At 42.9% G+C, this 27882-nt stretch overlaps 6 protein-coding genes across 14 annotated transcripts in view; 2 read left to right on the top strand and 4 right to left on the bottom strand.

Moving 5' to 3' along the window:
- The first annotated feature begins 15 nt into the window (after positions 1-15).
- LOC108032409 (NHP2-like protein 1 homolog) lies at positions 16-716 on the top strand. The gene is made up of 2 exons (XM_017106229.3): positions 16-204; positions 264-716. Exons 1-2 carry the CDS (start codon positions 202-204, stop codon positions 642-644), a joined length of 384 nt encoding a protein of 127 aa, XP_016961718.1. The 5' UTR covers positions 16-201; the 3' UTR covers positions 645-716.
- Positions 717-1162: 446 nt separating this feature from the next.
- On the top strand, positions 1163-9485 carry LOC108032626 (protein pelota). The gene is made up of 5 exons (XM_017106564.3): positions 1163-1453; positions 1515-2236; positions 2299-2491; positions 6949-7055; positions 8599-9485. The coding sequence occupies exons 1-5, from the start codon at positions 1413-1415 to the stop codon at positions 8718-8720; spliced, it is 1185 nt and encodes a 394-aa protein (XP_016962053.1). The 5' UTR covers positions 1163-1412; the 3' UTR covers positions 8721-9485.
- On the bottom strand, positions 2684-6254 carry LOC108032627 (uncharacterized). Of its 4 annotated transcripts, XR_007763346.1 has the most exons (4): positions 6039-6249; positions 3713-4050; positions 3444-3629; positions 2684-3384 (listed from the first exon to the last, which is right to left on the bottom strand). XR_007763346.1 is itself a non-coding variant. In XM_044094049.2 (3 exons), exons 2-3 carry the CDS (start codon positions 3982-3984, stop codon positions 3539-3541), a joined length of 363 nt encoding a protein of 120 aa, XP_043949984.1. In that variant the 5' UTR covers positions 3985-4050; positions 6134-6254; the 3' UTR covers positions 3409-3538. The 4 variants fall into 4 exon arrangements, 3 of the variants coding, with proteins under 3 accessions (XP_043949984.1, XP_016962056.1, XP_050740794.1); XM_044094049.2 differs by lacking the exon at positions 2684-3384 and having other exon boundaries at positions 3409-3629; positions 6134-6254; XM_017106567.3 differs by lacking the exon at positions 2684-3384 and having other exon boundaries at positions 3409-3629.
- LOC108032625 (pescadillo homolog) lies at positions 9477-11814 on the bottom strand. The gene is made up of 4 exons (XM_017106563.3): positions 11649-11814; positions 11312-11545; positions 10146-11244; positions 9477-10082 (listed from the first exon to the last, which is right to left on the bottom strand). Exons 1-4 carry the CDS (start codon positions 11664-11666, stop codon positions 9550-9552), a joined length of 1884 nt encoding a protein of 627 aa, XP_016962052.1. The 5' UTR covers positions 11667-11814; the 3' UTR covers positions 9477-9549.
- Positions 11815-12054: 240 nt separating this feature from the next.
- On the bottom strand, positions 12055-13783 carry LOC108032355 (DDB1- and CUL4-associated factor 8-like protein 1). Its single transcript, XM_044094101.2, has 4 exons — positions 13528-13783; positions 13396-13422; positions 12406-13286; positions 12055-12344 (listed from the first exon to the last, which is right to left on the bottom strand). Exons 1-4 carry the CDS (start codon positions 13639-13641, stop codon positions 12113-12115), a joined length of 1254 nt encoding a protein of 417 aa, XP_043950036.1. The 5' UTR covers positions 13642-13783; the 3' UTR covers positions 12055-12112.
- A 575-nt stretch (positions 13784-14358) lies between these two features.
- Positions 14359-27882, bottom strand: part of LOC108032509 (sodium/potassium/calcium exchanger Nckx30C) — a 34834-nt gene continuing 21310 nt past the window's right edge. For 2 of the 6 annotated variants that reach the window (XM_017106335.3, XM_017106337.3), the window contains exons 4-8: positions 25920-26113; positions 23109-23183; positions 21319-21573; positions 20565-20701; positions 14359-20478 (exon numbers count right to left, since the gene is read on the bottom strand). In XM_017106335.3, coding sequence (XP_016961824.1) covers positions 20238-20478; positions 20565-20701; positions 21319-21573; positions 23109-23183; positions 25920-26113 — 902 coding nt within the window. In that variant the 3' untranslated portion in view covers positions 14359-20237. The remainder of the gene's footprint in view (positions 20479-20564; positions 20702-21318; positions 21574-23108; positions 23184-25919; positions 26114-27882) is intronic. The other 4 variants (XM_017106338.3, XM_017106340.3, XM_017106336.3 and 1 more) reach the window with 3 other exon arrangements.

Genomic DNA, 27882 nt, shown 5'->3' with positions numbered 1-27882 from the left:
TCAGTATGACCAGCTCGATCTTTGGTATTTTTGACCAACCGCCAAACGGTTTTCCTACGCCGACGCACGTGTTTTGAAAGCTATTTCAATTGTTCATTCAATTTCCAACAATCAACAAATTGCCCTCAGTGAAGCAACAAGCCGAGAGGTTGCATTTAGAAACACGTTTTTCCTGTAAAATACCAAACAAGAAAGCCAAAAATGGTGAGTTAATTACAGCCCTCCCTCATGAGAATGGATAATAAGATACCGACTTTTCACAGACTGAGGAGGTGAACCCCAAGGCATTCCCCCTGGCCGATGCCCAGCTCACGGCCAAGATCATGAACCTGCTGCAGCAGGCCCTGAACTACAACCAGCTGCGGAAGGGAGCCAACGAGGCCACCAAGACCCTGAACCGTGGGTTGGCCGACATCGTGGTCCTGGCCGGCGACACGGAGCCCATCGAGATTCTGCTGCACTTGCCGCTCCTCTGCGAGGACAAGAACGTGCCCTACGTCTTTGTGCGCTCCAAGCAGGCCTTGGGCCGCGCCTGCGGAGTTTCCCGGCCGATTGTGGCCTGCTCGGTGACCACCAACGAGGGCAGCCAGCTCAAGTCGCAGATCACCTCCATCCAGCAGGAGATCGAGCGACTGCTAGTTTAGTTACCTTTAGACTTAAGTGAACCTACGTACAAAGTGGTTAATTCAATAAACATGTGTATTTTTTAATGCAAATTGGTGTTTTTGTTACCCTCGCACATGGTTGGATTAGGTTGACCGTTTTCCCGCCACCGGATGCTTGGCTCGAAAATACCAAAAAATACTGATCCAGATGGTCAGCTGGCATAGCCAACAGTGATGGCAGCATCTATGGAAAAAAAAGCTAGATAAAACACGCATTTTTCAAGCAGCGAAGCACCAGGTTCCGACATACTTCAAATTTTTTTTATTTTATAGCCACCAAGAACTTTCGAACCGTTTCAAGGTTCTTAAATAATTGGTCGCAACAGATTAGCCTAAATATTACTGAAGTATTCGCTGTATTAAAAAACCTCTTTCTTAAAAGTCAACCTCTACTGCATATCAATCACATATAATCTAAAAAAAAGCGAAATAGCGACTTCAAACCACAGCGAAATTCGGCTACTACCCGCTAACCGCGCAGCACTCGTCGCCCCGTGTGAATGTCACTTGTCCGCCGATTCCACTGACCACCACCACCTCTGTAACCATCCTGCCGAGTAGATCTGCCGTGTGAACTTAGCAACTGCGTGGAGCCAATGACAACGATGCACCGCCGCCTTTGTGAACCGAGGGAATCTCTGAAATCTGGATGCAAGTGACAAGCGGCGAGCGGAATCAAAGCACTCGGAATAGAGGCAGTGCCAGCCAACGAAGCGAAAACCAAATCCTGACCAGCAACGCGACGAGATGAAGCTGCTGGGCAAATACGTGGACAAGGGCATGCAGGGGTGAGTGGTTCAAGCAGGATTCGAGCAATCATCAAAATTTACCCAACCGAAATTCTCCTAGGAATGTTACCCTGATGCCCGAGGAGTCGGAGGACATGTGGCACGCCTACAACTTAATAGCAGAAGGCGACAGCGTGCGCAGCACCACCATTCGCAAGGTGCAGAATGAGACGGCCACAGGCTCCTCCACCAGCAGTCGGGTTCGCACCACCCTAACCATCGCCGTGGAGAGCATAGACTTCGATACACAGGCCTGTGTGCTCCGGTTAAAGGGGCGCAACATCGAGGAGAACCAGTACGTCAAGATGGGCGCCTACCACACCCTCGATCTGGAGCTCAATCGCAAGTTCGAGCTGCGCAAACCGGAGTGGGACACCATCGCCCTGGAGCGCATTGAGATGGCCTGCGATCCCACACAGTCGGCGGATGTGGCCGCCGTCGTCATGCAGGAGGGACTGGCCCACGTCTGCCTGATCACCGCCAGCATGACGCTGGTGCGGAGCAAGATCGAGGTCTCCATACCGCGCAAACGCAAGGGCAGCGTCCAGCAGCACGAGAAGGGTCTGGCCAAGTTCTACGAGCAGGTCATGCAGAGCATCCTGCGGCACGTCAACTTCGATGTGGTCAAGTGCGTGCTGATTGCCTCGCCGGGCTTTGTGCGGGACCAGTTCTACGACTACATGTTCCAGCAGGCCGTCAAGATGGACTACAAGCTGCTGCTGGACAACAAAAGCAAGTTCATGCTGGTGCACGCCTCCTCGGGATTCAAGCACTCCCTGAAGGGTGAGCTCTATGATTCTTTTCTATTCCAGTGATCTTACTTATGCCCCAATCTGTTTCCCCAGAGGTTCTCCAGGATCCCGCCGTGCTGGCCAAGATGTCCGACACCAAGGCAGCGGGCGAGGTCAAGGCTCTGGAGCAATTCTACATGATGCTGCAATGCGAGCCCGCCAAGGCCTTCTACGGCAAGAAGCACGTCCTCCAAGCTGCCGAGTCCCAGGCCATTGAAACGCTGCTCATCTCGGACAACCTCTTTAGGTGAGTTCCACTTGGCTGGGCAGAGATATACATACGTACCTCCCAGCTGAGCACACATTAAGCCCAATCAAACGGAGAGATCAAGAGCACGATCGCAAGTAAAAGCAGGAACATTCAACTTTGAAAAATTAACGGCGAGGCGATGACAATTGGTGTGCTTAAGTCGCCATATGGAACATGTGTCACCAGTGTGCTTTGGGTGCCGGAAAGAGTACAAATGCAGGGGCAATTAAGAAAATCTCAAGAAAAGGCAATCCATTTCATTATTGTATCGATTGTGTCTAATTGGCTTGATATATTTGCGACTGCGGTTTTAATTTATTTCAGTTCGGATTGAATTGATTGATCCTCTGAAGAAATTAAAAACCGAAGTATTGAAATTTTCAATCTTTCACATTTAGAGAGAGAAAGATTCACTAATTGCCTGAAAATTTGTATAATTAGCTTTGGTTACCCTATTTTTTTCAACTTAATTTAATATGTTAACCTAGGAACCTTTTTTTGTCGCAGTAGTTAGAACAATCTTATTTTTATGGTGCTAAATGTAAAGACTCGTTTTAACGTCTAGACAGACGTTCCTCCATTTCGCCTTCCACTCCATGATCAACGTTGGACTTCCATCAGCATTAGATGATCGCAGACTCTTCCGCTGCGAACTCAGGTCTACTCCGATCGCACGCGTTTAGCCATTTAAAGAAAGCACGTCCGAGCCTTAATTTGTTGGCCCCATGGCGACGTGCTCATGATCAAGGCTGCCCCAATGTCTCCCTACCAAATTTGGCTGCCAGCCTGTGCTGTTCTGCTCTGCTCACTACTCTTCTCCGCGTTGTGTTTACACTTTAATGGGCCCGCTGAAATTCCATTTAGAATACTTTCGTATGCTAACTGCGTGGCTGGCAATTAAATGAAATTAAGTGTTATAGGTTTCTTCTTTACTTAACGTTTTATGTACTTAGTGTTCTAGGCAAAAGGTGTTTTATTTTAGCACATTTAATCAGTCCGCTTAGGTTGGCTCCCCCATAGGTGTTCTGCTCCCTCGTTTTGATTTCAAAAGTTGTTCAGATCGCAGCTCTTCGCTATCGTTGTCGTCGCTGCTGTTGCTCGGGACTCGACTTTATCGCGACATTTTTGATTGCTGCTGATAGTTTGGCCATTGTGCAAATGGAAACAAGATGGGGAAACGTTATGAAGTGCCTTGTTCAAGATTTCCATTCGATTTACCGCTTTCGCTGCTGCTCGTTCCACTGATTCTTCCGCTGTTTCTGCTGGTATGTGGGATCGTCCGCCAGATCTTCTCTGCTCCTCGTCGCCAACCGCTTGAAGCAGTCGTCCAGGGTCTCCCTCAGCGGCAGGAGGCGATGTGGTGAGGGCGGCGAGCTTGGCAACTTTCTGTAGTCCAGTTTCTTGAGGGACTCGCACGTGGTCGAATCCGGCCACTGGTGGACGGGATGGCCCAGTTCGGAGATGGTGTAGTCGGGCTGTCTGGTGAGCATCTCGGGTCCGCTTGCCTCGACTCGATTTACTTCGACGGTGTTAAGTGGCCGGCACTTAAATAGGAACTGGAGTGGAAAGATATGTGCGTTAAGTACAGTCAAGTGGAGCTGAAATTTGGGCAGATAATCCCACGGCTCGAGTGTTTATAGGTTTGTTTTTATATTCCATCAGCCGAAAACATTTATATCCATTGTATTTCCCAGTATATGCAGTATTATTAAATGTTTTAAATTGGAGTCACGTATTTATAAAGAAAGCATACTATCAAAATATTGCGAGTATACATTTAAGTCGCATAATTATACAATGAAATCATGCTATTGAAAATGTTCACCACAGCAAAAAGTTCTTATCAGCAAGTGATTATAACAACTATGTAGAGCCATTGTTAGGAGTGTTTAAGATAAGTTAAGATAGCTTCTTTAATAAGGGGTTACTTAAACATTGCGGCAAACATGTTTTTTTTTTAGCTTTCTCCCTGCTTTTTGTATCAGCGCCCCCGACTTTGATTCGTCCCTCACCCATTTTGTCCGTATCCGTTGATACTTCATGGTCGATTTGCGAGCTCTAGTCTTTTTATAGAGCTGTTTTCGCCAGACGAGTTTCGATTAGCAAATGACAAAGACTGAACTAAACATTGATGTAAATAAGCTGTGTACTATGCACGATGTATAACCATGCGGAATCGAATCCCTCGGCGCTCAGTGAGCCATTTCTTGTGCTAATTATTAGAACTCGTTGTGGGCGAAAACAGAGGGAGAGAGAAACCACAAATAAAGAATTTTAATTTATTTAATCGCTCCGTTTATGGATCACTTGGCGGGCCACTTTTGAAGCGGACACTTGCGTTTCCACACAGCTCCCTCTGTAGACTCTCGGGGATTCGAAACCCCGGTTCTCGATGGATTCCACAGGCCATGTAACGCGATCCACTTGAAGCTAACTTATCAAGTTCTTCTGCTGCTCGAATGCACTTGGCGCCGATTCGCCCCTCTCAGGCCACAGATTTGGTTATTCGCTTGTTATTCATGTGTCCAATGCAACCAGTTTTTCTAGTCCCTCTTTGTTTTGCCTTGTGCCTCAGAAACGTGCCCCCTTTAAGAGGTTGTCCCTCGCTTGTAAATATTGTCTCGTAAGACAATTGTTTATATATTTTGTATACCTACATGTGTGTATTGTGAAAGAGGGAACAGTTTAAGGTTGTTTCCATTGGGCAAGAAGTGAAAGGGCTTGTCGGAGAAAAAGGTATGGATACCCTAAATGGGCGGAATGCCCAATGAATCACTTTTATAGGGTTTTCCACCTCGATTTGCATTCGGGTTGGGTTTTGTTGGCTTACTGACAGGGCAAGCAATGAGTTGGATCAATAACAGCTCTTAAATCAAGGCGCTGTCTTAAAGGTAGGCTCAAAGTGATCTCACAAAATCAAAACAGTTTTATTTATGGAATACTACTTGTACACTTAATTGATTTTTTTACCCAAATGGGACTTTTTGATGTATTCAGAGCAAATCGAATTGTGTAGGTTGAGTCAAGTTCGGTTTTGGCCGCCCCCTCCTCGCACATTTAATTACACATTTTTACGCGCTCTTACTGATATCTCGGGGCGCCTCGAGCCCCACTTTCCCCGCCACAATCTTTCTTTCTTTTTCGCCCGCCCTCTCTCTCTCTTGGCGGCTGACAATTCACGGCTGTGCTCGGCCTCGTGCACGCTAATTCCATTATAACAATTGATTTCATTGTGCAATCATTGTCACGCAGCGGCAGCAGCAATTGCAGCTACATCAGCAACATGGGCTGGAAGTGCAGGTACATCGGCAACACAGCAGCCCGTCCAACAATGGCTCACAGTTCATCGCACAGCTTGCGGTTGAGAGGGATGAGCAAAAAGTATCTGAGCTCAGGTGGCAGATAAAAATGTATCTTCATAGCCTGCGGCTGAGTCAGCGGGATAAAAAAGTTAACTAAACTGTCAGCGGCACTCCAAATTTGTTGCATTTTTGTTGGAAAAGGTGAAAAACACTTAAACTTTCACTCTGCCGGGCAAACGCACCTTGTATCTTTTTATGCGTGTTTTGTGCACTTTTCTCCCGCCGTTTGGCTTGAGGTTTTTGATGGGGCTGTTGTCTTTTGTTGTTTTCTTTTTACCGGGGTCTTAGCACCAATTTTTCTTTTCGCGTGGCAGTCTTCTCCGGTTCGCCTCGGTCTCCGTCCCTCGATTCGCTCGGTGTTGCCCGCAAGAAAGCCGCTTTGCAACTAATTCTTCGCTGCGAAGACGGCAGCTCTCTTCGCCGACTGGCTCTCCGGTCTCGCACGTGCTGTGGATCGTGTTTCGAACGCGCTCCACATGGGGTTTCTTCGCCTGTCGGGCTGCAGATCTCTCTATAGGACCCGAATCGCACTCTCTCTTGGCAAACAAAAAGCGGTTTGTTGTCGTCAATAAAAAATGATAATTGAATCGGAATTTTTTGCCTGCTTTTCATATGCATGAATTGCCTCTGCTTCTTATTCCTACTCTTTTACCTGCAAAAGTCTGGGGTTTTTGAACTGCACTAGGTTTGAGTTCTTTATGGGGGTCGCACTTTCATTGCTTTACGACCAGTGACTTCATATACTCTGCGAATCTGGAATGCCAATCGGGCCCTGGGTCCAAGTGTAATGTGTGGTGGCCCCTTTGCTGGGGTGAGTGACGAGGTGAACCCACTATTTCCAGTTAAACTTGACACCTTACTCGAGGCGGATTATGCCCGTCACGTGCCATGATCCAGCACTCTGCTATGCGCCATTTATACGGGTTTGGTTGCGGAATGCGAAAGTGCAATAGATACGGACACCCACGTCCGTAAGTGGGTGATAAATGGGCTTATTAATTGATAGAATCAAGTCACACTGGTGCTGGGCATGATTTCACAAGGCTTACGGCTTGCAATCTCCATTAACCTGAACCACTCTCGCTCTTACAGATGCCAAGACGTTAATCTTAGGAAGGAGTATGTCAATCTGGTCGAATCAGTTCGGGATGCTGGCGGCGAAGTGAAGATCTTTTCCAGCATGCACATCTCAGGAGAACGTGAGTATAGAATAGCAGTTTACAACAGGAACTTCGAGGGAGAAACTTCTGTCCATATTGGGAGAGAATAAAAATGTTATGTTATCTTTAATATCAGAAGGAAGATCTTTAGACACTAGAACATGTTAGGATTATGTGAAAAATGCAACATGTGTTTGTGTTTTACAAGATTCAAACTGAATTTATGGAGTACAATTTTTGAAAAGCTTTATTTATTTTTAGAGTTTTAAAAAGTAGAATGAAGAGATCCACTAAATCATAATACAGTGCTCGTTAGAGATTGTTAGAGGCCCCTTGCCTCATCAGTTGTTCAACGAAAATAGAAAAGATTGGAGTCCATTAGAGCTCTTTGTAACCTTGTGCCGCTTGGTAAGAACTGAGGAACTTCTTCATCTCCTATATAGAAAAAAAAAACTCGCATGACTCACAGAGCGGGAAGCAACTTCCCTTCGGGGACAGGAATAGCTCTTCTCCAGCAGAAACTCATTTACATCACACTTGTTCCACCTTTGGCCATTTCTATGCTCAATTTGAATATTCATGTGCAGGCTGCCTCCCCTGTCTAATGACCTCGTTAAAGATTCTATTTTTAAGTCCCCCGATGCAATGCTCCTCCGCCCGTAAACAAATATTGTGTACATGTGCGGGCACACATATGTGTCTTTCTTGGAGGGGTCTCCCACATTACAAAGTCCACTATGAGATGGGCAGAAAACATCATCATTGAATAGCTGCCAAGTAGTTTTCGCTAGCTCATTCGGAGGGAAACTTTCGATTTCATTTTCGTATTCGATTTAGAATTAATTACGACTGCATCTCACATATTGCACATATTTTCGGGGTGTTAAGTGCTTGGAAGCTTTAAATAGCCACTGTCAGGTGACTCACGAGATGCGATTCCTTCCTCGAGTTTCTTTTTCTTGGCAAGCTGCTCGTCTTCGACTCGAAAATGGGTCGCTGGGGGTTCCGAAATAGATACTTTTAAGTTTTGCAACAAATCGAGTTTCTTGCGGTTTGTTTTTTCTGAAGTACTTCCCTTGCTTATCTGCTAGCAAGTATTTGTTGAGCCTTAGCAGCCCGCTGAGCACTTTTATCAGCTTTAAATTACACTTGCGACTTGTGTAAGCACAACCAAATTTAAGAGATAAAAGGGAACCCAATAGTAATACAAATTGATTTTCTCCTGTGTCAAAACCTTCATTAATCCGGAGGTAATGGGGCAAGACCATGAATTTTTAATGCTCACTCTGGCCGAGCTGAGTGTGAAGTTCACTGCATGAGTCATGGCCTAGAACAACCGGTGAGCCTTGGAATTGGACAGCAGGAACGCCCACAACCTGGCTAAAAAGTGAACAAGTTGCATGGGCTGTTGCAGTTCTGAGATGTGGACTTCTCCAGCCTCAAGTATGGATGGTTTTAGTCTTTGTAGTCTACTTGAAATTCTGGTTTTCAGCATACAGATACTAGGACTCAGCTTTGTTCTCCCCTTGTAACAATAATATTATAACAAAGTGTACTGATCAAGCCTATCTTCTCCCCACAGAACTTGCTCAACTCACTGGAATTGCGGCCCTCCTTCGTTTCCCGATGCCCGAACTGGAGGACAGCGACGATGATGATGACGAGGACGGAGCGGCGGGCGGAGCAGATAGCGATAGCGACTAGGATGATAATAGGATGTAATCAGGAAGACGCTCGCTGGAATCTTGGCATTTGTGAACGGAAATAATTGACTTAGGAACTCAACTAGCGATCGATATACAAGTAGACTAATAGAAACCACGACAGACTTGGACGTCAGGGCTTATACAATATACATAGTGCTAATTCGATACGATATACACACAATTAATTCTTTAAGTTTCCCGTGGCTGGGCCTAGAAATTCGTAGTCAGAATCCCACTATTTTCTAGACTGAAAAAAGCCACTTTAAAAATTGGTTCTATGCGTTGTGTTCATTGAAATGGCCACAATTATGATAGGTTCTATTGATTTATCGCTCGATTTATTCCCCAAAGCGAAATTGAGTTGCTGTTGACAGCCGCGTTTATGGTTATGTCAATTGTTGTATACAAATTGAATGCCTTCTTCTATGCTCTTAAATTCATTGTTCATTGATTTGTAAAATCCCTCAAGTAGCTTACAAAAATATATTCGATGTAATTATTTATTTATATACTTTCATTGTTTATATAAAGGATTTTATGCATCTTAATGTTGTTAAACTTTATAGGAATTGTAATTATCATTTTATGCTGTAAACATAACTCTTTGTTGAACTCTACTGCTTCATACAAAATGTAATTATTTCCAATGCTGTAAAATATATATCCTTCTGAACAAATTGTAAGTAAAACTATTTCAAGAACTCAACTAACTGAAATATGGTTCAAATGCGAAATAAAATAGATTCAAATGGGATTTATTTTACATTTTCACTGTTTATTATTTAAACCTAAATCAAGACACAAAACCCCCCGAGCCGATGGCTGGCTCACTTGACCAGCTTGGAAGCCTTGGCAGCGGCTGCCGCCGCCTCCTTGCGCGCCTCCCGCTTGGCCGCCTTCCGGGCCTCCTTGTTGTCGGCCTCGATGTTTCGTCGCTTCTTGCGCAGCAGCCACTCCTCCTTCTCCTTGGTCTGCTTCTCGCGGATGAGTTTCCGGAAGAGGTTGCGGTGACGCGGCTTCACCATACGCGCCTGCAGGCGGTGCTCGTCGACCTCGGCCTTGTGCACCTGCCGCTTGTTGACCTTGTGCACCTTGCCCGACTGCACGGACATCTTTTGCTTCTCCTCCCGCACGCGTTTGGTTTTCTCGTCGACCTCCTCCTCCTCTTCATCGTCGTTTTCCTCATCGTCATCCTCTGGATCTTCCTCGTCTTCGTTGACGCCATCAGGACCGCCGTACTTCTTGTACTCGGCTGTTTCCTGTTGGTAGGCAAGCTGCAGCTGCGCATCGAGCAGCTCCTGGTCCACAGCCTCCTCTTCCTCCTTCTCGGCTTCATCCTCGGAATCGTCATCGCTTTGGGCTGAAGTAAGAAACATTCAATTGAGGGTCCAAATTGTTTTCTTTAAAAGTGTCCCCCACTTACCATGTGTTTCGATCAGGGAGGGATCCAGAAGGGCCTTCTCCTCGGGTGGGATGTAGGTGTCCCTCTTGGAGTCGACGAATGGCGACAAGTGTGGCGGCAGAGTCTCGCCCAGGAAGTACTTGTTGGTGGGCAGCAGCGTGCGCTGATTGACGCAGTCGAAGACCCACTGTGGCTGGACATAGTCTCGCGAGATGTACTGTGTGGCCAGACTGGGCCTGTCCACGATCTGATGGGTGATGGTCTCATCACTTTCATCGTAGGCAGAGCCAGCGAAGATGGACGAGTCCCAAGACACCTTGCCGCCGAAGGAGCGGATGAGAATGACCAAGGGCTCGCGCGGAACTTCGCGATTGATGAAGAACTTCAAGCCCTTGAAGAGGGTGCGCAAACGGGCCACTTCCTGAGCCTCCTGCTTCATCTTGATGATGCGCTTCGAGTCACCGTCCTGCTCCAACAGCTCCATGTCGATGTCCAGCTCCTCCTCGTCCTCCTGCACCTTGTCCGTGCGCAGCAGATCGAAGTTCAGCGCTGCAATGCGATCAGACACAAAGCTGGCTTCGTCCTTCAGCGATTCCTCGCTGTCCTGTAGCACACTGCTCGGGAACTGTGGTGGGTAGGCCAGGTTGAGGCCATGGAACAGCCGGAAGTTGGTGAAGCCCAGCATAATGGTGTAGAACTCCACGAAGATGGACATCACCTTGAAGTCCACCTCCTGGCGGGACTGTGGCTTGAAGGGATAGTAGTGCGGCACAATCCAGGTGACCTTCTGGCCCTTGATCTCCGCCTGGAAGTAGTAGCCCTTGATGGAGATAAACACCTTGCGCAGCGACTTGGAGGCGATAACATAGTGCAGGAACTCAATAGTCAGCCGGCGGCAGAGGTTCGACTGCTCCCTGGGGATCAAGTGCAGCGAGGGGAAGGTGCTGAACAAGAAGAGCAGGGTCAGACAGTCGTCCAGATCCTTCAGGGCATCGATGAAGGTGGGGTAGCGCTCCTTGACAATGTGATCGAGTTTGATTTCGGGAAACAGGGCCAGTCGTCGCTTAAGGTTGCGGAAATCCTTGATGGCGCGATCCCGATTGCTCTTCTTGGCAAAGATCTGCGGCACATTAGGATTGGATTAGGAAAACTGCGGAATACAAATAGGCAGCCAAGAGATAACGTACCTTGTAGTCACGAAGCGTCCAGACAATGGACTCGTGCAGCAGGAAACGAATGTCCTTTGTGTGGTAGAGCACCTTGATCTCCGAAGATCCCTTCTGGGCCCTGCGTCTGTGTTTGGGTTCCCTGGGATAGACGCCCTTCAGGATGCACAGCCTGCGGAAGTCGTTCAGGGAGAGCTGGAGCTTCCTGAGCGCGGCGCGCCGACTAATGTACTGCGTGGCCTCTCCGGACTCGTACTAGAAGTGGTTAAAACATTAATTTCCATATGCTCGCCAGCGGGTCCCAATACACATAACCTTAAAGGGTCCTGTAAACACCCTGTTACCAATCGGCACTCACCTTCTTGGGTCGCCTCATGCTGCCGGCTTATGAAAATGTATTTCTAGTTAGGTGGAATCTGCGCGAAACAGATATATTTAAAAGAAAACACGCAGTTGACCAAAACACACGTTTTTTGTGTTGTTGGGCGCGTGGAAAGGAATTAGTGTGGCCGCTCGAGCCTGGGAAAATAATATTTTGTACTAAAATTGGAGGTGACACGGCTAAGGTAGCGATGACAACATCCAACAATAGGTAAGACCGTATTTCGGCGGACTCTGACGATGCTTTTGCTTTGATGCTGCTCTGCCACCGTTATCTTAACAGTGGGCACTACAGATTTTCGTGGATTGTGGGCGTTAGAGAGGGCGTGGCACCCCGCTGAAACAAACTTGCGCTGCTTAGGAAGCCCATGAAACTATTGTTTTCTATTGTTTTAATACAAAAATGAAATCACATCTTCCGAGTTACACCATAACCCTATGCTAGAAGTCAAGGCCATTTGGAGTCCAAATAAGGATTCCCGGCCTATCAAAGAGGGAGGAGGCTATCACAGGCTTCCAGGGGTGTGGTTCCAGAGATTCGACTGCTTTGCAGTGGATCCTACTGACGCTGATGATTTCTTTCGTTATCCTGTCCCGGAAACAGTAACCATCTTTATCGCCACTCATAATGTACTCCGAACGGGGTCCAAAGAAATTCGCAGAAATTTTTGGACTAAGGGGAGCAAAGAGCGACAAGTTAGTGGGATGTTATTAAGGGCGATTTACGGACCTACCTATTGCTTTCGAAGAAATGTAAGTACTCGCCGTCTGTGAAGTTGCGGGTGTCGAACAAAAACATACCCATGGTATAAAAGCAAGCCAGAATCTCACTGCCACTGTGATTGTAGACAACCCTGGAGACATCGGGACTTGAGCTCAATTTCTTTGGGGTCATTTTGTGGGCAGGCTCCGAAAGATTGCGCTTGTCATACACGAGCAGCGTACTGTTCCTTCCTCCAATGCAAAACTCTGGCAAACAGGGGTGATGGTCAATGGTGTCGAGCCAAACCTTTTGTTCGTTCTGGTCGACGCAGTTCACCTTCCCTTCCCTGGTGCGGAGATCGAACTGATAGACGGTTCCCTCGCCTGTGCTGATAATCTCGTGATCGCTGTTTGGCACACTTGTCAGGTCCTGGATGCCACCAGGGTGATCATAGAGGCTAACTTTAATTTGTGATCCCGAAGGCGAAACGACCGTGCGAACCACATGGCCGTCACCGCACCCAGACACGATGTCAAGTCCACCACGGCTATCGATGAACTTTTGCTGCATGACAGGATCTAATTCTTTGCAAGGGTAAAATCTAAGCAGTTCCTGACTTTTCCTCCAGTCCCAGGCGCTGATTATGTAAGAGTCGGTGTAGCACAACAATTCGCCGTCATGGTTAAAGTTCACATTGGTGGCTTCTTTGCATTTTAGGATGTTCGATAGGGTCATGTGCTCTACTACGTGGCGGTAGAATCCTTGGCCAAAGCTACCGCCACCACGCCAACCAATCCGATTGATGATATTGTGCTCCCTATGCATAAGCTCCCTGTAGAGGTTCCCAGTTTTTGCTGGATTGGACTCGTCCACAGCCCTGTGAAATCGTCTGTCCTCCTCGTTGGGAAAATACTAAAAGCAATATATGGGAGTATACAATTTTTTAAATTGATTACCAATTTGGAATCGAAATAAGTTGTGTTTTGTTTAAAGTAAGTGATGCTCAGTGAGTATGACTCACCCGCTGTAGATAGTCTATTCCGTAGCTCTGAGTAAAATTCGAGGGAGATTGATTTTTCGTAGATTGTGGGTGGGTAAAAAAACATGAAGTTATAGAAATAGATCATGATAACAGAAATACTCATACTGGTACCTCAAAAGAAGAGTCATCACTGTCGAAGGTATCAGCACCCAACTCTTCGTTATGCTCCGGATCTGTAAAGGACTCCTCCGAAGATTCTGTGGAGGAAACCCCATCTGATTCCATTTTTTATTTATATATTATATATATATATATATTATTTTTTGTAGGAAAACGTGGTTTTTGGTGTATGAGTCATGCTTTTCTCTTTTTCAGCTCCATCGAAGAATTAAGACCCGGCAGCATCGGTCCATTAAATCTAATGATCGCTCTACAACTCTTATCAGCTGTTTGGTGTTTTATATATATAATATATTATTCATATCGATGGTCACTGTGCTATGTAATACCGATTGTTCTTTGCGCCATCGATATATTACTTTCTTGTACCAATAAAAGGGTTTAACTCTTGTTTTTATTATCAGTATTATTAATCGACAGTCCGAATAGTTCTTACATTATTTTATTTGTTATTATATTATATTATAATTACTATAATATTATAATAACCGCTTGTTATTTGCATTTAAATTTGCTTTTTTTATACTTTGAATTTCCGTTATTTCCCAATTGGGAATACGAAATGGCCTGAAATATATCGATAGGTGTGTGTACGCGCTAGCCCGCAAACGATCACCTTTAATTGCTTGCATACTTTCAGGCATTAAAAAAGGAGCGGAGTAAATTCCTACACATCGAAGGGCATTACATCTATTTCCGGTCTGCCAATAAAGCGGTCCAAATTGCAAGAAAGCTTTATTATTTAAAGTAAACTTATTCACGCACCCATACAACAAGCAATGCCATGATGGACTTGACATCAAATTAAAAACACTCGCCCAGTGCCATTGGATAACTCATTTTATTGAATCTGTTTTTATTGTTTTTATAGGTATTGTATTGAGAAAATAACATACAGTCTAAGTTTGTTGTATTATATAATATTCGTTATATATTAGTTAGTTTGAACATTAACTTCGTTTTTTGTTTCGCAGCCTGCTTACTTGCAGTCGCATTTCGTTTTGCTTTCTTTTCTTGGTTGATAACAAAAGTTTGTTAAACGGCCCTCTTCGTTTGCTGCGGCTCTGCTACAACTCAACTTACTTTTTGAACATTCGTGTCCTTGTGTCGTGTTCGAGTGTCTGCTTGAGTAATTCTTCTGAGCTTTCAAAGCCTTGTTAACGGTTCGATGTAAATGTATTGTATCTGCGCTGCATTTGCATCTGCATCTGCATCTGCACTGCATCTGAGTGTGGTTTGTTGTATATTTCACCTAAATAACTAGTTAACATTTCGGTTTATTCGCTATAGCTTCGTTTTGATTTACATAAGTTGTTGGGGGCCTTTCCTTCACCCCGCTCTATTCTGCGCCTCCTCCAGTTTACGCTCCTTAAAATGCTTTATATAACTTCATATACTTTTGTTTTATATATATATATCGTGAGTGCCAGCCATATATGTTTGCATGTATCGTTAGAAATTGACTATATATTTGATTTGCATTTACTCCTTGCTCCATTTTGATGATATCTGTTAACTGATGAGTCTGCTGGGGTGTTTGGTTCGGTTCGGTTGGGGTTTTGGGTACCGAATGACTGCGCTGCTGGGTGTGTCTTGTATAAAATCTAAATGTCGTTAACTAGACGTACTTGTATAAAGTAAATAACTCGCTGTATTGCATCATATGTACTCATCATACGAGCTCACAGGCTCGCCACATAGATAATGTGAGTTAGGGGAGGGGGATGTACTTTCTTTGATGACTAAGACTGGATCAACTGAATATCTGACCGACTGTAACTCCCTTTTTCCGCTTTCTTTTCATGGGTTATCGTATTATTCGTATAAATCATTTGTACAATCTTATGTGCTAGAAGCGTATCAGTTGTTAAAATTAATGTCTGTTATTATAATACTCTCATTGTTCGCTATTAAAATTACACACCCGTCTGCACTATCGATCGGTCCGCTTGTGTTTTTGTCTCGAAAAAATACACACTCCTAAGGTAAAATTCAAAAGTGCAACGATCGAAACTCAACAACGGAAAATATACATATTTTGGTGGGTAATGATAACTGTATTACACACGACGGCTATATGTTCACGCGCTATATCTGCTGACGTCCGATGCCGATCGGCTGATCGCTGGCATTACCAATAATAAACGCATCCGGTTTATACACTTATAAATTTGAAAACGCTATAAAATCTTTAAATTAGTCTACCAATATGTTAACTATTACTTTTTACTGGATTTCATGTATCATATTTGCTTCATACTCGCATAGTTGCATTTTCGTTTAATCGTTAATCGGTAATCGTTTGGTTTCCGCACATCGAACGAAAAATCGAAATCAAATCGAAGCCGCTGGCAACTGACTGACAATTTATTGTTTGCTGTGTTTCTCTGTCTAAACAACGGACGCAACTTGAAACGGTCTCTAAATATTGTAAATATAATCGAATATAAGTATTGCATACATTGCACTTCGCGTGTTCTATTTGTATTCGTAATCGTATTAAGTATTAAAAAAGTAATCCACTTGGGGCGCGCGATCGCTATATGGTATACGGTATATGGTACATATACTGGCTTATAAAAGTTAATAAATATCCGCGTGTTCCATATACGGTTTAGGTCTAGTTCGTAGATTATTTAAAGCTGAAATTAATGATTATGTGCTCGTTCGTTTATACTCGTAGACGTTATGTGGTATATCGGTATTTGTTGATCAAGACGATTGTTATAGGTGATTGACTCGAGAGCGTGATTAGTACTAGGCCAGATCAGATCTCTTGAAATGCTTCCGAATGGTCTGTGCTTGTGTTTGCTAATTTTATTTGAAAACATCGAACATTGAGTATCTAATCATGCCAATTACGTTTAAGAAACATACGAATCAATTGGGTGTACTTACGGTTGACTTTTCTGCAAACTCAAAATTTGGTTGAGGACACAAAATTAGCAAACACAAAATTGGTTTTCTTTTGGTTTTTTTGTTTTTTTTTTGTAAGTTTACTTTTTTCACTTTAATTTCAAACAATGATTTTTATTTTCATAGTTAAATATTTCATAAAGTATATATAGCATTACTATATCTTTCGATTCGATTTGGTTTGTTCGGCTTCGTTTTGTCTTCATTATTATGTCCTTTCTTACCATTCGTTTGTGTTTTATGAACGCTTTTGCTAATGTTTCAACAATTTTTTTGTGTTTTTGTTTCACTTTTACTTTTTACGCAATTATTCAACTTGTTAAAAATCTATAACCATAACAATTTCATATATATATATCTGTATATATATATATTCTTGTATATATTTCCTCTTATTTACGTTGCTTTAAAGCGAGACTTCTACGCCTCTCGACAATTGTGTGTGGTGTGTGTGCGTTGTTGGCTAATGATTTCGGATGGAAGGGAGGGGAAAATTCGGATGGAGAAGGGTTTTCCTGACGGAGGATCGCATTTCCTTTGATTTCGTGTTTAGCCTTTGTGGGCTTTGTGGTGAGAGAAAATCCCCGAAGCAATCGCTTCGACCTAATGTTTTAAATTCTGTTGATTTACTTTGGGAAATTGTGTTTTTGTATCTTTTTAGGCAGGGCGATATGTATGTATGTATGATGGCTTAGATGTGAGTGGGAGTGAGTGAGGGAAATCTTCAGTACAAGTAATTGCTGGGTGTGCTTTCCATTTCCTCGTTATTAGGTTCTAAAAAGTTGTAGTTAAGTGTGAGTGTTTCGTTCTCAAGTATTTTATTATTAATTAATAAATATGACTTGGTTTAAAGTTAATTTGGAAGATATTTTTTTAAGGTTTTTCTTCTATTCGATTTAGGTTTTTGGTAGCCTGTTGTCTTCAGTTTTAACACACAGCATGTATAAAAGTTTAAGTTCATTTGTTGTTTGTTCTTGGAAGTTGTCTCTGTTAAAGCCTGGCGACCGAGGCAATCTACTCGTGAGAAGTGAGCTTGCTAGTTGGGATATATACGATGCAAGGGCGTATATATCTATAGAGAAGGGCGAAAGTCGACACTTTGGAACTACGAGCTACGATGACAAACCCATGGAGTGGCTGAGAGGAAAAGTATGCATATGGTAGAATAACTATAAAAAGGTAGTGGATTAGGCCTAATTTCTTGAAGAACAAGCTTTTATAAAGGTATAGAAAAATTATTTAAAAAATACTGAGGAAAGGGTTTAGGTAAGAGTAGAGTCAAGGAGAAGTTTGGAGGTAAGATTAAGATAATATGTAATAATATTTATTTTTCAGGACAACCGAATAGAATTTATAGGGAAATGTAAGGCTTCTCAGCCAACTCCGAGCTGGAGTGGCACAAGGACTACTTTTGGGCAGATGAGGTGATGTGGAGTCTTCTGTGTGGAGAGGGCACGACCTGGTGTAAGCCTCGTTCGATTTTTATACAATGCCCCCACCTCGTTCCCTGACAATCCGCTCGCTGCCTGCTCCTTTCCCGGTCCGCTGCTCTGCCGTGACCTCTGACCCGTCCATATCCTACATGCATATATTATATTATCATTTATGTATATACTCGTATATTTATATCGGTGTGCAATCGAATGCACTGCACCCATGGGGTGTAAGAGCAGCCACTTAGTTACGTTAATTCTGCATGTGCATCTGCACATCGCATTGTTCAGCAGATGCAGTATATAATTTTGCGAATGTGAATGCATATATAATTATTTCCGATGCGTTACCACTGCTGCTGAGCTGACTTGGCCTCAATGTACGGTCTTGGGTCTCGATTTTCGTATTTTCGCAGTGAGATTCTCGCATGTCGTACATATAGGATAGTATGCATATAGTGCGATGCCTCTGCAGAATCGTCTAATTTCACTGGTATTAAAAATTATTGCTTTCTGTTTTGAGTGTACGTGTGTGTGCTTGTATCTGTATCTTGTATTTTGTATCTGTATCTGTGTTCTGTCGCTTCCTCAACTTGACTGCGAGCCATATGCAAACGTCTGGATATCCGTTAGATACATTGCCTACTTAAGTATAGTTGCATATATATATAGTAAGTTATCTTCTGGTATATATAAAATATATATATTATATATGTATGTTTATATTAAGGTGTATATATGTATGCGCTTTAAATTATTTGGGTTTCTTTCCATTTGCATTTCATCGGTTTTGCGGCCACTTGGTTTTACGAGTTTAGGGTTTTAGTTTAGAAAAATGTTACGTACCTTCTAAATAAAGAGAGCAAGTTGATTTTCTTTCATATTCGTTAAATATCGTCTTATATGTCGTTTATATATAAATACGTTAATATGCTCATATATATGTACTTGGGGGACTTCATTAAGCAAAAAGTATATGAAATTAGTTTTTTGTTTTGTTTTTTTTTTTGTTTTCATAGGCTTAGTTTTTGTTTTGGATTTGAAGTAGTCTATAATAAATATGGCTTCAATTTAAAGTTAAATTTAAACTCTGCTCCCTCTAAACGCCAACATGAATCAGAACTGGAATTAGGACTAGAATCGGGATCAGAACTAGAATCATAATCATAACTAGAATTAGAATTAGAATTAGCATCGGACTGGAATCAGTGTAATCGATAATCATAATGCCCTGGTCTGGATGTGTGGCAAATGCTTCTTAGCAAAATATTTTAAGTATGCCCTACATTCGATTCGATTTAGTTTTGAGTTCGAGTATAATTGTAGCTTACTTTGAGAGTTCTCGATTTGTTCGTTTGCTTGTTCAATAAGTACGCAAATTATCACTTAATCAATACAGGTCAATATATAGTATGCCATGTAAGTGTGCGTGTGAGTGGGTATATAAGTATTATGTTTATAAGTCGTAAACTAGATAGAGTTTAGATAGGCTCTGGATAAAGCTTTTAGGAGAAATCTTAGTAGAGCACGCAAATGAAGGGCTTCTGCTCGATCGAACGAAACGAAAGAGCTCAACACAAAACCTGGAGGCTGCTTTCCATTATCGTATCGTATCGTAACATATCGTTTCGTATCGTATCGTATCGTACCGTACATAGGATATAGGGTGCCTTGTGCCGAGATAATCATATATATTTGTTGATACATACTTTTGCTGGTTTTCTTATGCTTGTAGTTAAAACCCAAACGTTAGGTAGATACATAGTTAGTAAGTGGTTGGGAAGCCATTGTCGTGTTTCCTTCTCGCTAGTTTGGTATTTAGGGCATAGATACATAGATACGATAGTTGGGAGCAAAGATTCATAGAGTTAAGGATTGGAGGGGGCTGCTTGCGTTAAAAAGCTGCGCTAAACACTTTAAAGTAAATGTCTTTCGAAAAAGAAACGCTGGCACTAACTAACTCGCATTTTGTTAACGTTAAGTTTTCGATTTCGTTATTTTTCCATTATCGCTTCAGCAGGTGTGTTTGCTCGATTTGATTCGGTTTTGGTGGTGTTGTGTATCTGTGAGTGAGTGTGAGTCTGTGTGGCGGTGTGGCGGTGTGTTTGTCTGTTTAACAATTCGATTATTTAGCTTTAGTCCATTGTTAATTAATTTGTTAATCATTCATTAATTTGCTTGTATATAATTTAGCTAATTGGGTGTGCGACTGACGGGGTTCTCGTCTCGCTTCCTCCTCGGCGGCATCTCCAGGCATCCTTGGCATGCAATCCTTGGTAGCTGTATCTCGTTAGTTCGATCGTTACCCTGAACTCGGTAACTGTTAAGCGCTTTTGTCTTTGCCCCTGCCCCTTAGAAGGGGCAAGTGATCACATCGTATTCGAACATCAGCGACACGGCGACAAAGGCAAAGTACAACAGAAACATGGTGAAGCCCAACCCCTTGTTCATGCGCCAGCGGAAGCAGGCGATTGACATCACCACGAACACCAGCATCATAAACAGGATGGTTATGGAGCAGACCATGCCCACCGAGTTCACCTCCACGGGCGCCCCGTAGATGATTCCGTAGAGCAGCCACGGGATCGGCAGGCTGGCGGGGATGGTTATCAACACCGGTTAGTTACGCTCGACAGGATTGGGCCAACGGCCAGGCGGAGCCAATGCCCCACTACTCACCCCACGGTCACGTCGAATATGTTGCTGCCCACGGAACTGGACACGGCCATGTCGCCGAATCCCTTGCGTGCCACTATCACCGAGGTAATCAAGTCCGGAATGGAGGTTCCCGCCGCCAGGAAGGTCAGACCCATGACCTGTCGGGAACAAAAGTGGAGGGTATAGTGTTAATTAGCGGCGGATACGAGAGGAGCGCACAAAAAAGCTACCTATGAACTAAAAAATCTGACTTAGCTGGCATTTTCCTGCTACCTAATTTTCAGAGAACTAGTCTTTGGGAAAGTATTTATGTATATTCTGTATTTAAATTTCATTTAAATCCAAAAATCTCAGAAGACCAAATGTCTCTGGCTAATAGTTCTACCAACTGAGTTGACCTAAGGCACATGAGTTTATAAAACTCCCAAAGTTTTCAGCTGTTTACCTTACCATGACCTTTTTACAGTTAACCCACTGACCAAAGCGAGCTTTAAGTGAAAAAGAATTACTTCCAATAAAAAAGATCAAATAATCCATAACTTTTGGATTGAAAAATTAATTTTAGTTGGATAAAGTGATCTATCTTAGCTTTAAAATATGTATTTTAAAAATATTTTTGGGCCTAATACCTAACGTTTTTAATTTTCTTCGCCAAAAAAGTAATTATTTTGTAGGATAAGCCTAGATTCCCTCAGATTAATTTATAAACTCAAGACTACTTAGGGCTAAAAAGTCAATTATGGTATTTGGATTCCATTTGCTCTGGTGAGTGTACCTCGGGCGGAATGCGCGCCGTGTCGCCGGCCACGTTGGCCCACCAGACCATCAGGTAGGAGAAGGCCGCTATCCACACGATGGAGCCGATGAAGGTGACCGGAAAGAAGCGCTTGCCGCGGGGCGTCCGCGTGTCGGGCAGTGTGAGCCACATGGGCACCAGGAGCGGGGCCACCAGGACGTAGGTGAGCCGCTTCCGCGCCGTGTCCGGCCAGGCCATGCTCAGGGGCTCCGGCTCATCCTCGATTTCGGGCGCCTTTTGGTCAAGGCAAAGGAAGAGATGGGCGATTAGGGACTTGGACCGAACTCGACTGAATTCTGTTAGTATTTAGCCGTAGTATATGGGTATATATATATATAGGTATATATCATATTGAATATGTAATACGGAATTTGTTGTATAAAATATATAGTAAAAATGTGGTTGTGTGTGGCTCATGGTGTGGCTGAGTGGAGCGGGGCTCACTCGCCAGTGGTTGACGGTGGTGGTGGTGGTGGTTGATTGATTTCGAGGTCGGGTTCTGAGGTGGAATGCGTTCTGAGCTATGTTTACAGATGGTCATGAGTCGGTTGGGGGATAGCTTTTGTCATAGTACAAATTTTACTTCGCTTTCGGGTTTTGCAATTGGTTTCGAACGATGTTGTTGGGCTATTGTTATTGGTTCGATTGGGTTATTTATTTCTCTGGCGGGAACTCGCAGACAGGCGTTTAGAGCTTGCTTGGCGGGATCTGAGTGGATTCGGTGTCGGTTCGATCAAGATACTTAGTGTGGTTCGAGTTCAAAGGGGTGCACTTACTTTCTAGCAGGTCTACAATTACGATACGATACAGATTTGTGCTCAGAGGGATGGTTAGACTTAAAACGTGCAGAGTTCTATCAGCATCGCAGGTACAGTGGTACTACAGTGGTGCATTGGTACAGTGGGCATGCTCAGGTTAGACTTGCAAGTGCAACAACACACAGACACAGTCTACAAGGTCGATCAATCAATCATGAACAAAAGTAGAAAGTAAAACTGGTTAAAAGAAGTCTCTAAGACTAGGTTTCACATCGCTATGGCTAATGCTACTCGAAGTATACGTGTGTGTTACACTGCAGCAAAAAGTGTGTTTTTCTTTGGGTTTGTGGGTGACGATTCTTGGAAGCTTTGCAAATGCAACAACTAAGTGGAAATTTATATGCGGTCTACACTCCACGCTCCTGGCGAGTAACTCAAGATTCCCAACTATTTCATGTGTTTTTCATTGGTTTCTATACCATTGAAGAGGGCAAAGATATGGGTTAGTCATTGACGGGGCTGCGGTTTTGGACCTGGTGTTCTGGGCATTTATGATTAATCATCATTCAGCTTGAGTGATTTCATTTACGATATTCGATACTCTGCGGACATTTTTAGCTTTGACGGATCAATCATACTACAATCAGGAATATTATTTCTGGGTTTTTTTTTAATTTGCTCAAAGCTATTTGTTTTTCATTCAAAAATGAATGAATTTTTTTACATATATTATTTTAATAATTTTTAATACATATATTATTTAGTTGTGAAAAAGATTGACTGTATCTTTGCGGCCACTGCCAAGGAGCTTTTGTGTACGACTCGCGTGCCATTGTCTGATATTTGCTTTGTTACTGAGTATAAATAAAAAAGTAAGTTTTCTTCGTTTACAATATATTTGTTGCAGAAAATTATAAAGATTGTATGCAATATATAGAAGAGCGAAGATAGATAGTTATAGAGAGAAAGATAGGTAAAGAGAGATCAATAAAAATTGTTCATGAAACTAACTTTGATGCTAAATTTGCGTGTCTGAATTTTGACCCTCTGCTCAATCCAGCTAGGACGTCGACCACTCAACGATGGCTTTAGGTTGATTATTCAAGATACATTGTAAATTTATATGGCAAGAATTCGATTGGGAGAAGAGTACACATTTATAAGTATATATAGTTTTTGAAAACATAAAGTTTTGGTTCTCGGGCCCAAGTCCTTAGAATCAGATCAGTTATGGAAATAAAAACGTTGGTTAAAACTTAGGCTGTTTGAAAAAGTAGAAGACTTTTTGGGGGTAGACAGATAGATAGTTTGGAAAGTAGGCTGTTCACAATGTTTAGAAGAAGTGTGGGTAGTCGGGGGTAGTCACATAACAAACACATACGGAGCGGGAAAGAGTGGAAACACAAACACATTTTGCTGGTTGTGGATAGAACAGTTATTCTTTTTAAGGATATTCTTTTATTTTCTTTAAGACAGAAGCCCAACTCGGAAAATTCGGTTCAAAGCGGCCGCGGTGGGGCCAGCCATGTTGCGTCTAATTGTGAGTCGAATTCAAATGAGGTCGCAGTAATTGAGGCGAGTCAGCACCTCAGAATTTTGTTTGTTTGCTTTGTGATCTTTGCATAAATCAAAACGAAAAATGTAATTAATAACCAACTAGGAAGCGATATTCTCAACGGCAAGCCGAAGTCCGAACACCCTTGCAGAGGTACTTTTCAGAGCCTAATCAGATTAGAAAAGATCAATAATCTTACGTTGCAGAGGCTGTTCAATATTTATAAGTTTCGAGAAGAACTTTCATTAATGAGGTGCATAACCATTTTTAAGCTGAGATTACAAGGTGATTTAGTTAAGTCTAAGTATTTTCAGTATTTTTAAAAAGTTTTTAGCCTTTCTATCGTTGTTTTTCCTATAATTTTGATACTATTCTTCTTTATTGTTCGTTTATATAAATTTTGATCCTCCATGCTGCATTAAGAGTGCACTTTTCCTGCTGATTCACCTCTTAAGTCATAAGACAGACTATGCCGGAACTTAGCAACCCTCTGCAAGAGGTAGGGTATCTTGTGCCCGCAATGAGCATCCGGAATGCAATGCTACTAAGGCTGCTGGGGGGCCAAAGCCGGGTGTTTGCGCCTATGCATAAGAATGTTCGCGTTAACAAAATGCCAGCAGTTACGATACGATATGCGAGCACACACGCTGTGTGTGGGTGGGTGTGGTGATCGGTGATCGGTGATCCGTGGTTTTTGGGCGCAGCTACTTAGCATTGGAATGACTGCATCGCGCATTAGTGAAATATGAATGGAAATTATAATATGCAAGGCGCTGAAATGAACTTGGTTCTCGTCGATTGTTTTCTGGCTATATACTGTAGATGTTTTTGTGGATGGTTGTTCAACGCTAGGCAAGAGTAACGAAATCAGGTAAAGACACAAAGCAAATGAGTTCCAAATGGGTCATACGGTATGCGAGTATGCAAAAATTTCACTATTCCGAATTAGCTCTTCTTAATCTGGGGCAAGACAAAACACACACAGAGATATAGATAGATAGATAGATAGTTCGATAGAGATGGATGGAGGGTGGAAAGATGGGGGCATGAGGGCACTCCGAAAGTAAGAGATAAACATACACAAACAAATCGAAAGAAAGTCGAGAGTTGGTGGACACGAGGAAAGTCGAGGCGTGTGTGTGTTGTGTGTGTGTGTGAGAGTTGTGTGTGGTGGGGATGGGTGGGCGGTGGGTGGGTTGAACAGTTGTATGGAAAAGAATTCTGACACAAATCGCTGTTTAGTAAAAGTCAAAGAAGTAAATCAAAATCCATAATAAGTCACACATAAACGTTGCATAAACACACACAGAATTTTTTTTGGTAGTTTTTTGTTTTCTTCTCTCTGGGCGGGCCTACACACTTGGGCATTTCACATATATGTATCTTAACCGGCAAAAACAGTGGTGAACGAACAAGGAAACACATCGAAAAAGAATGGGGGAAGAGTATACACCAAAACATATATTTATGCGGGGATTCAAACACACACCGTGGTTCAGTTTAGAATCAGTTCAAACGTTGCATCAATCACTTAACCAATCGGTTGCTTAGTCAATCAATCGATTAGCAATGTAAAGGAAACATGCCAACAGCTAGAATTGGAAAATGGTGTGTATATTTTGGTAGGTCGCTTGAACTGGTCGCTAAACCCTGTCTAGGAAATAAGGTATTATTTCTGACTAAGGAAAACCTGGCTAACAATATACGATATTAGGCTGACTTTAAGAATTTAATAAGGATCTTTCTTTAAACTATATTTTTACGATATTCACTTACGATATTTATTATAGGGATTTATTTGGAACATCCGGTAGTTCTAAATTGAGGTATTGCGACTACGACATTCAGCTTAAGATAAACTCCAATTGTATTTTACGATATTCGTTTACGATATTCAATACATCTAATTTAATTGGCATATCCGGTATTGCTAATTTTGGGGCATCACGAATACGATATTCGGCTCTACACTTAAGTAATTCTTCTTGTTCTCACGGCAAAGTATTTGGGGACACATCTACTTTTCTTTTTACGATATTCAGAGGACCGATTTAACTTGTCGAATTGTAGCTTGTATGAAGAATGCAGCGCATTGTGTGTGACACAATCAATCAGTTTGTAACGAAAGCACAGAAACGAAAACATAAATCAAATCAATCGATATTCGAAACGAAAAGTCATGCCTAAGGAAAATCATGAGCGTTATATCATTAGCACATCGTACGGATTACAACGGGGGGCCAACGAGGGCGGTCAGGAGGACTTACCGAGTCGAGGGTGGTGTCGATGTTCCCATTGGGACGATCGGCGAGCGTGGTCTCCTTGAGGTTGATCTTGACGTGGTTGGCCGCCGAGGTGGTGGCACCACCGCGCTGCGGCTTGGTGGCGTCCAGCAATACCTTCAGCGAGGCAATGGCGTGCAGCTGCGTCGCCTTTTCGTCCACTTTGCCTGGAACATCATCTTTGTCATTGTAATTGTGTGTGGTTTTTTTTTTGCGAGTGTTTCGATAAATAATGCAGTGTTGTTTGTTTTTTGTTTATTGTTTGTTGGTACACAAAACACGAGTGTGGTGGTGGTGGTGTTTTTGTGTGTGGCGAGTAGCGGTGTTGTCGTTGTAGTAGTTGTTGGTGTGTGTGCGGTTACGGTATTCGAGTTTCGATTTTCGATATTCGGTTTTTTGTTCGCACACAACGAATTGAGTTTTTTTGAACGCAAAATCCAAGTGTTTATTTTTATTTGGTATTTATTTTTTTTGCGAAAAATCAAAAGAAAAAAAGAAGAAAAAGAAAGAATAAAATTGCATCGATTAAAATCAGAAAAAAACGAATTAACCCAGTTACGAGTTTCATTTTCAGATTTAGTTTCTTTCTTAGAGCTTTTAATTTACAATCAAATTTACTCATTTAGGGGGTTGGATTGGATCGTTCATATACGCAAATATATGTCTATATGTATATTGAAAATATTTTATACAAAATGTTGATGTCAGTTGCGAGACAGCATTTGGAGGTTGCTTGAGTAAGTAAGTTAACAGATTACAGCTAGGGGGATACAGGCTAGTCTATATAGAGTAGAGTCGAGTACAGGGTATGACAGAGTAGAGCGGAAGAGAGCGGGGAGAGCGAAGAGCGGACAGCAGAGAGGAGGGGGTTCGTAAGCCGACTAGGACTACAACTAGGTCTATAAGTAACTAGGTCTAGTCTAGAGATCACTACAGATATTTACCGTGTCAGAGGCTCATGGGTATTTGGTCTAACTTTTGTCTCTGAATCGATCCGATTCGAGCTATTGAGTGTGAACTTGTGTTTTGCACTAAGAGCTGTTTAAATATTTGAGATTTCGATCTGGTTTTTGATGATGCTGGGGGATCGGACGGGGTTTTCTGATGGGTTTTAGTTCGATAGTTCGATTCGGTATTCTGTTGTCAATGAATCTTTTGAATTTACATTTTCTCAGGGGATCGTCTAGTCGATGGCTACATTTCGAATACCCCTTTTGCTAGCATTGCTCTAGGTATATACATATACATATGTGTGTATATATGTACACGATTCCGATAGACTTAGATCTAAGCTTAGCTTACGTTTCTATAGATCGCACGTGTGTGTTTCGCGGTGGGTAGATATGGGGGAGGTTCTTAACGATACTGATATGGCTATCTTTGGTTTTAATACAGACCTAGAGAAGAACATGCTCATACAGAGAACTGAGCAAAAGCACGACTATTTCGTTTGGGATGGGACTTGCGGTCTTGGCTGCTCTTGAGGAGACTGGCAATCGAGCCAGTGGCAGGGCAATCATAGCATTTCAAGATCTATCGAGATCATTGCCATCGGAGTTTGGAAAATGACTTCCGCCCTTCTCTGCCGGATTTCCACTGCGCTCAGGCCCAAAAACACAATTCCCATACAACGAGCATAACGAGTCAAAAGAAATACACAGGTAAACAATATATGACGAACATTCCAGTGACAAAAAGCGATCCGACCTATGCAAAAACAACCTGAAACAAGCCCGACTAGTCGCACATGCAGTCGGGGCTCGTTAATAGTTTGAATAGTTCTCTATCTACTCGGGTGGGGAGTGTGGATGGGGTGTATAGTATAATGTGGCATGAGTCTGAGCTTGAGTCTGAGCCCCTAAGTCTAAGCTGAAGCCGATTTCGAACCGCATTGCTGCGAGCCAATTGTACTAGTTGCTAACTAATTACGATTCCAATTACAATTACG

Source organism: Drosophila biarmipes, chromosome 2L, assembly GCF_025231255.1.
Source record: "Drosophila biarmipes strain raj3 chromosome 2L, RU_DBia_V1.1, whole genome shotgun sequence".
In the NCBI taxonomy this organism is placed as follows: Eukaryota; Metazoa; Arthropoda; class Insecta; order Diptera; family Drosophilidae; genus Drosophila; species Drosophila biarmipes.
The sequence above is the reverse complement of the archived record's forward strand: the minus strand, read 5'-3'. Positions and strand labels throughout refer to the sequence as shown.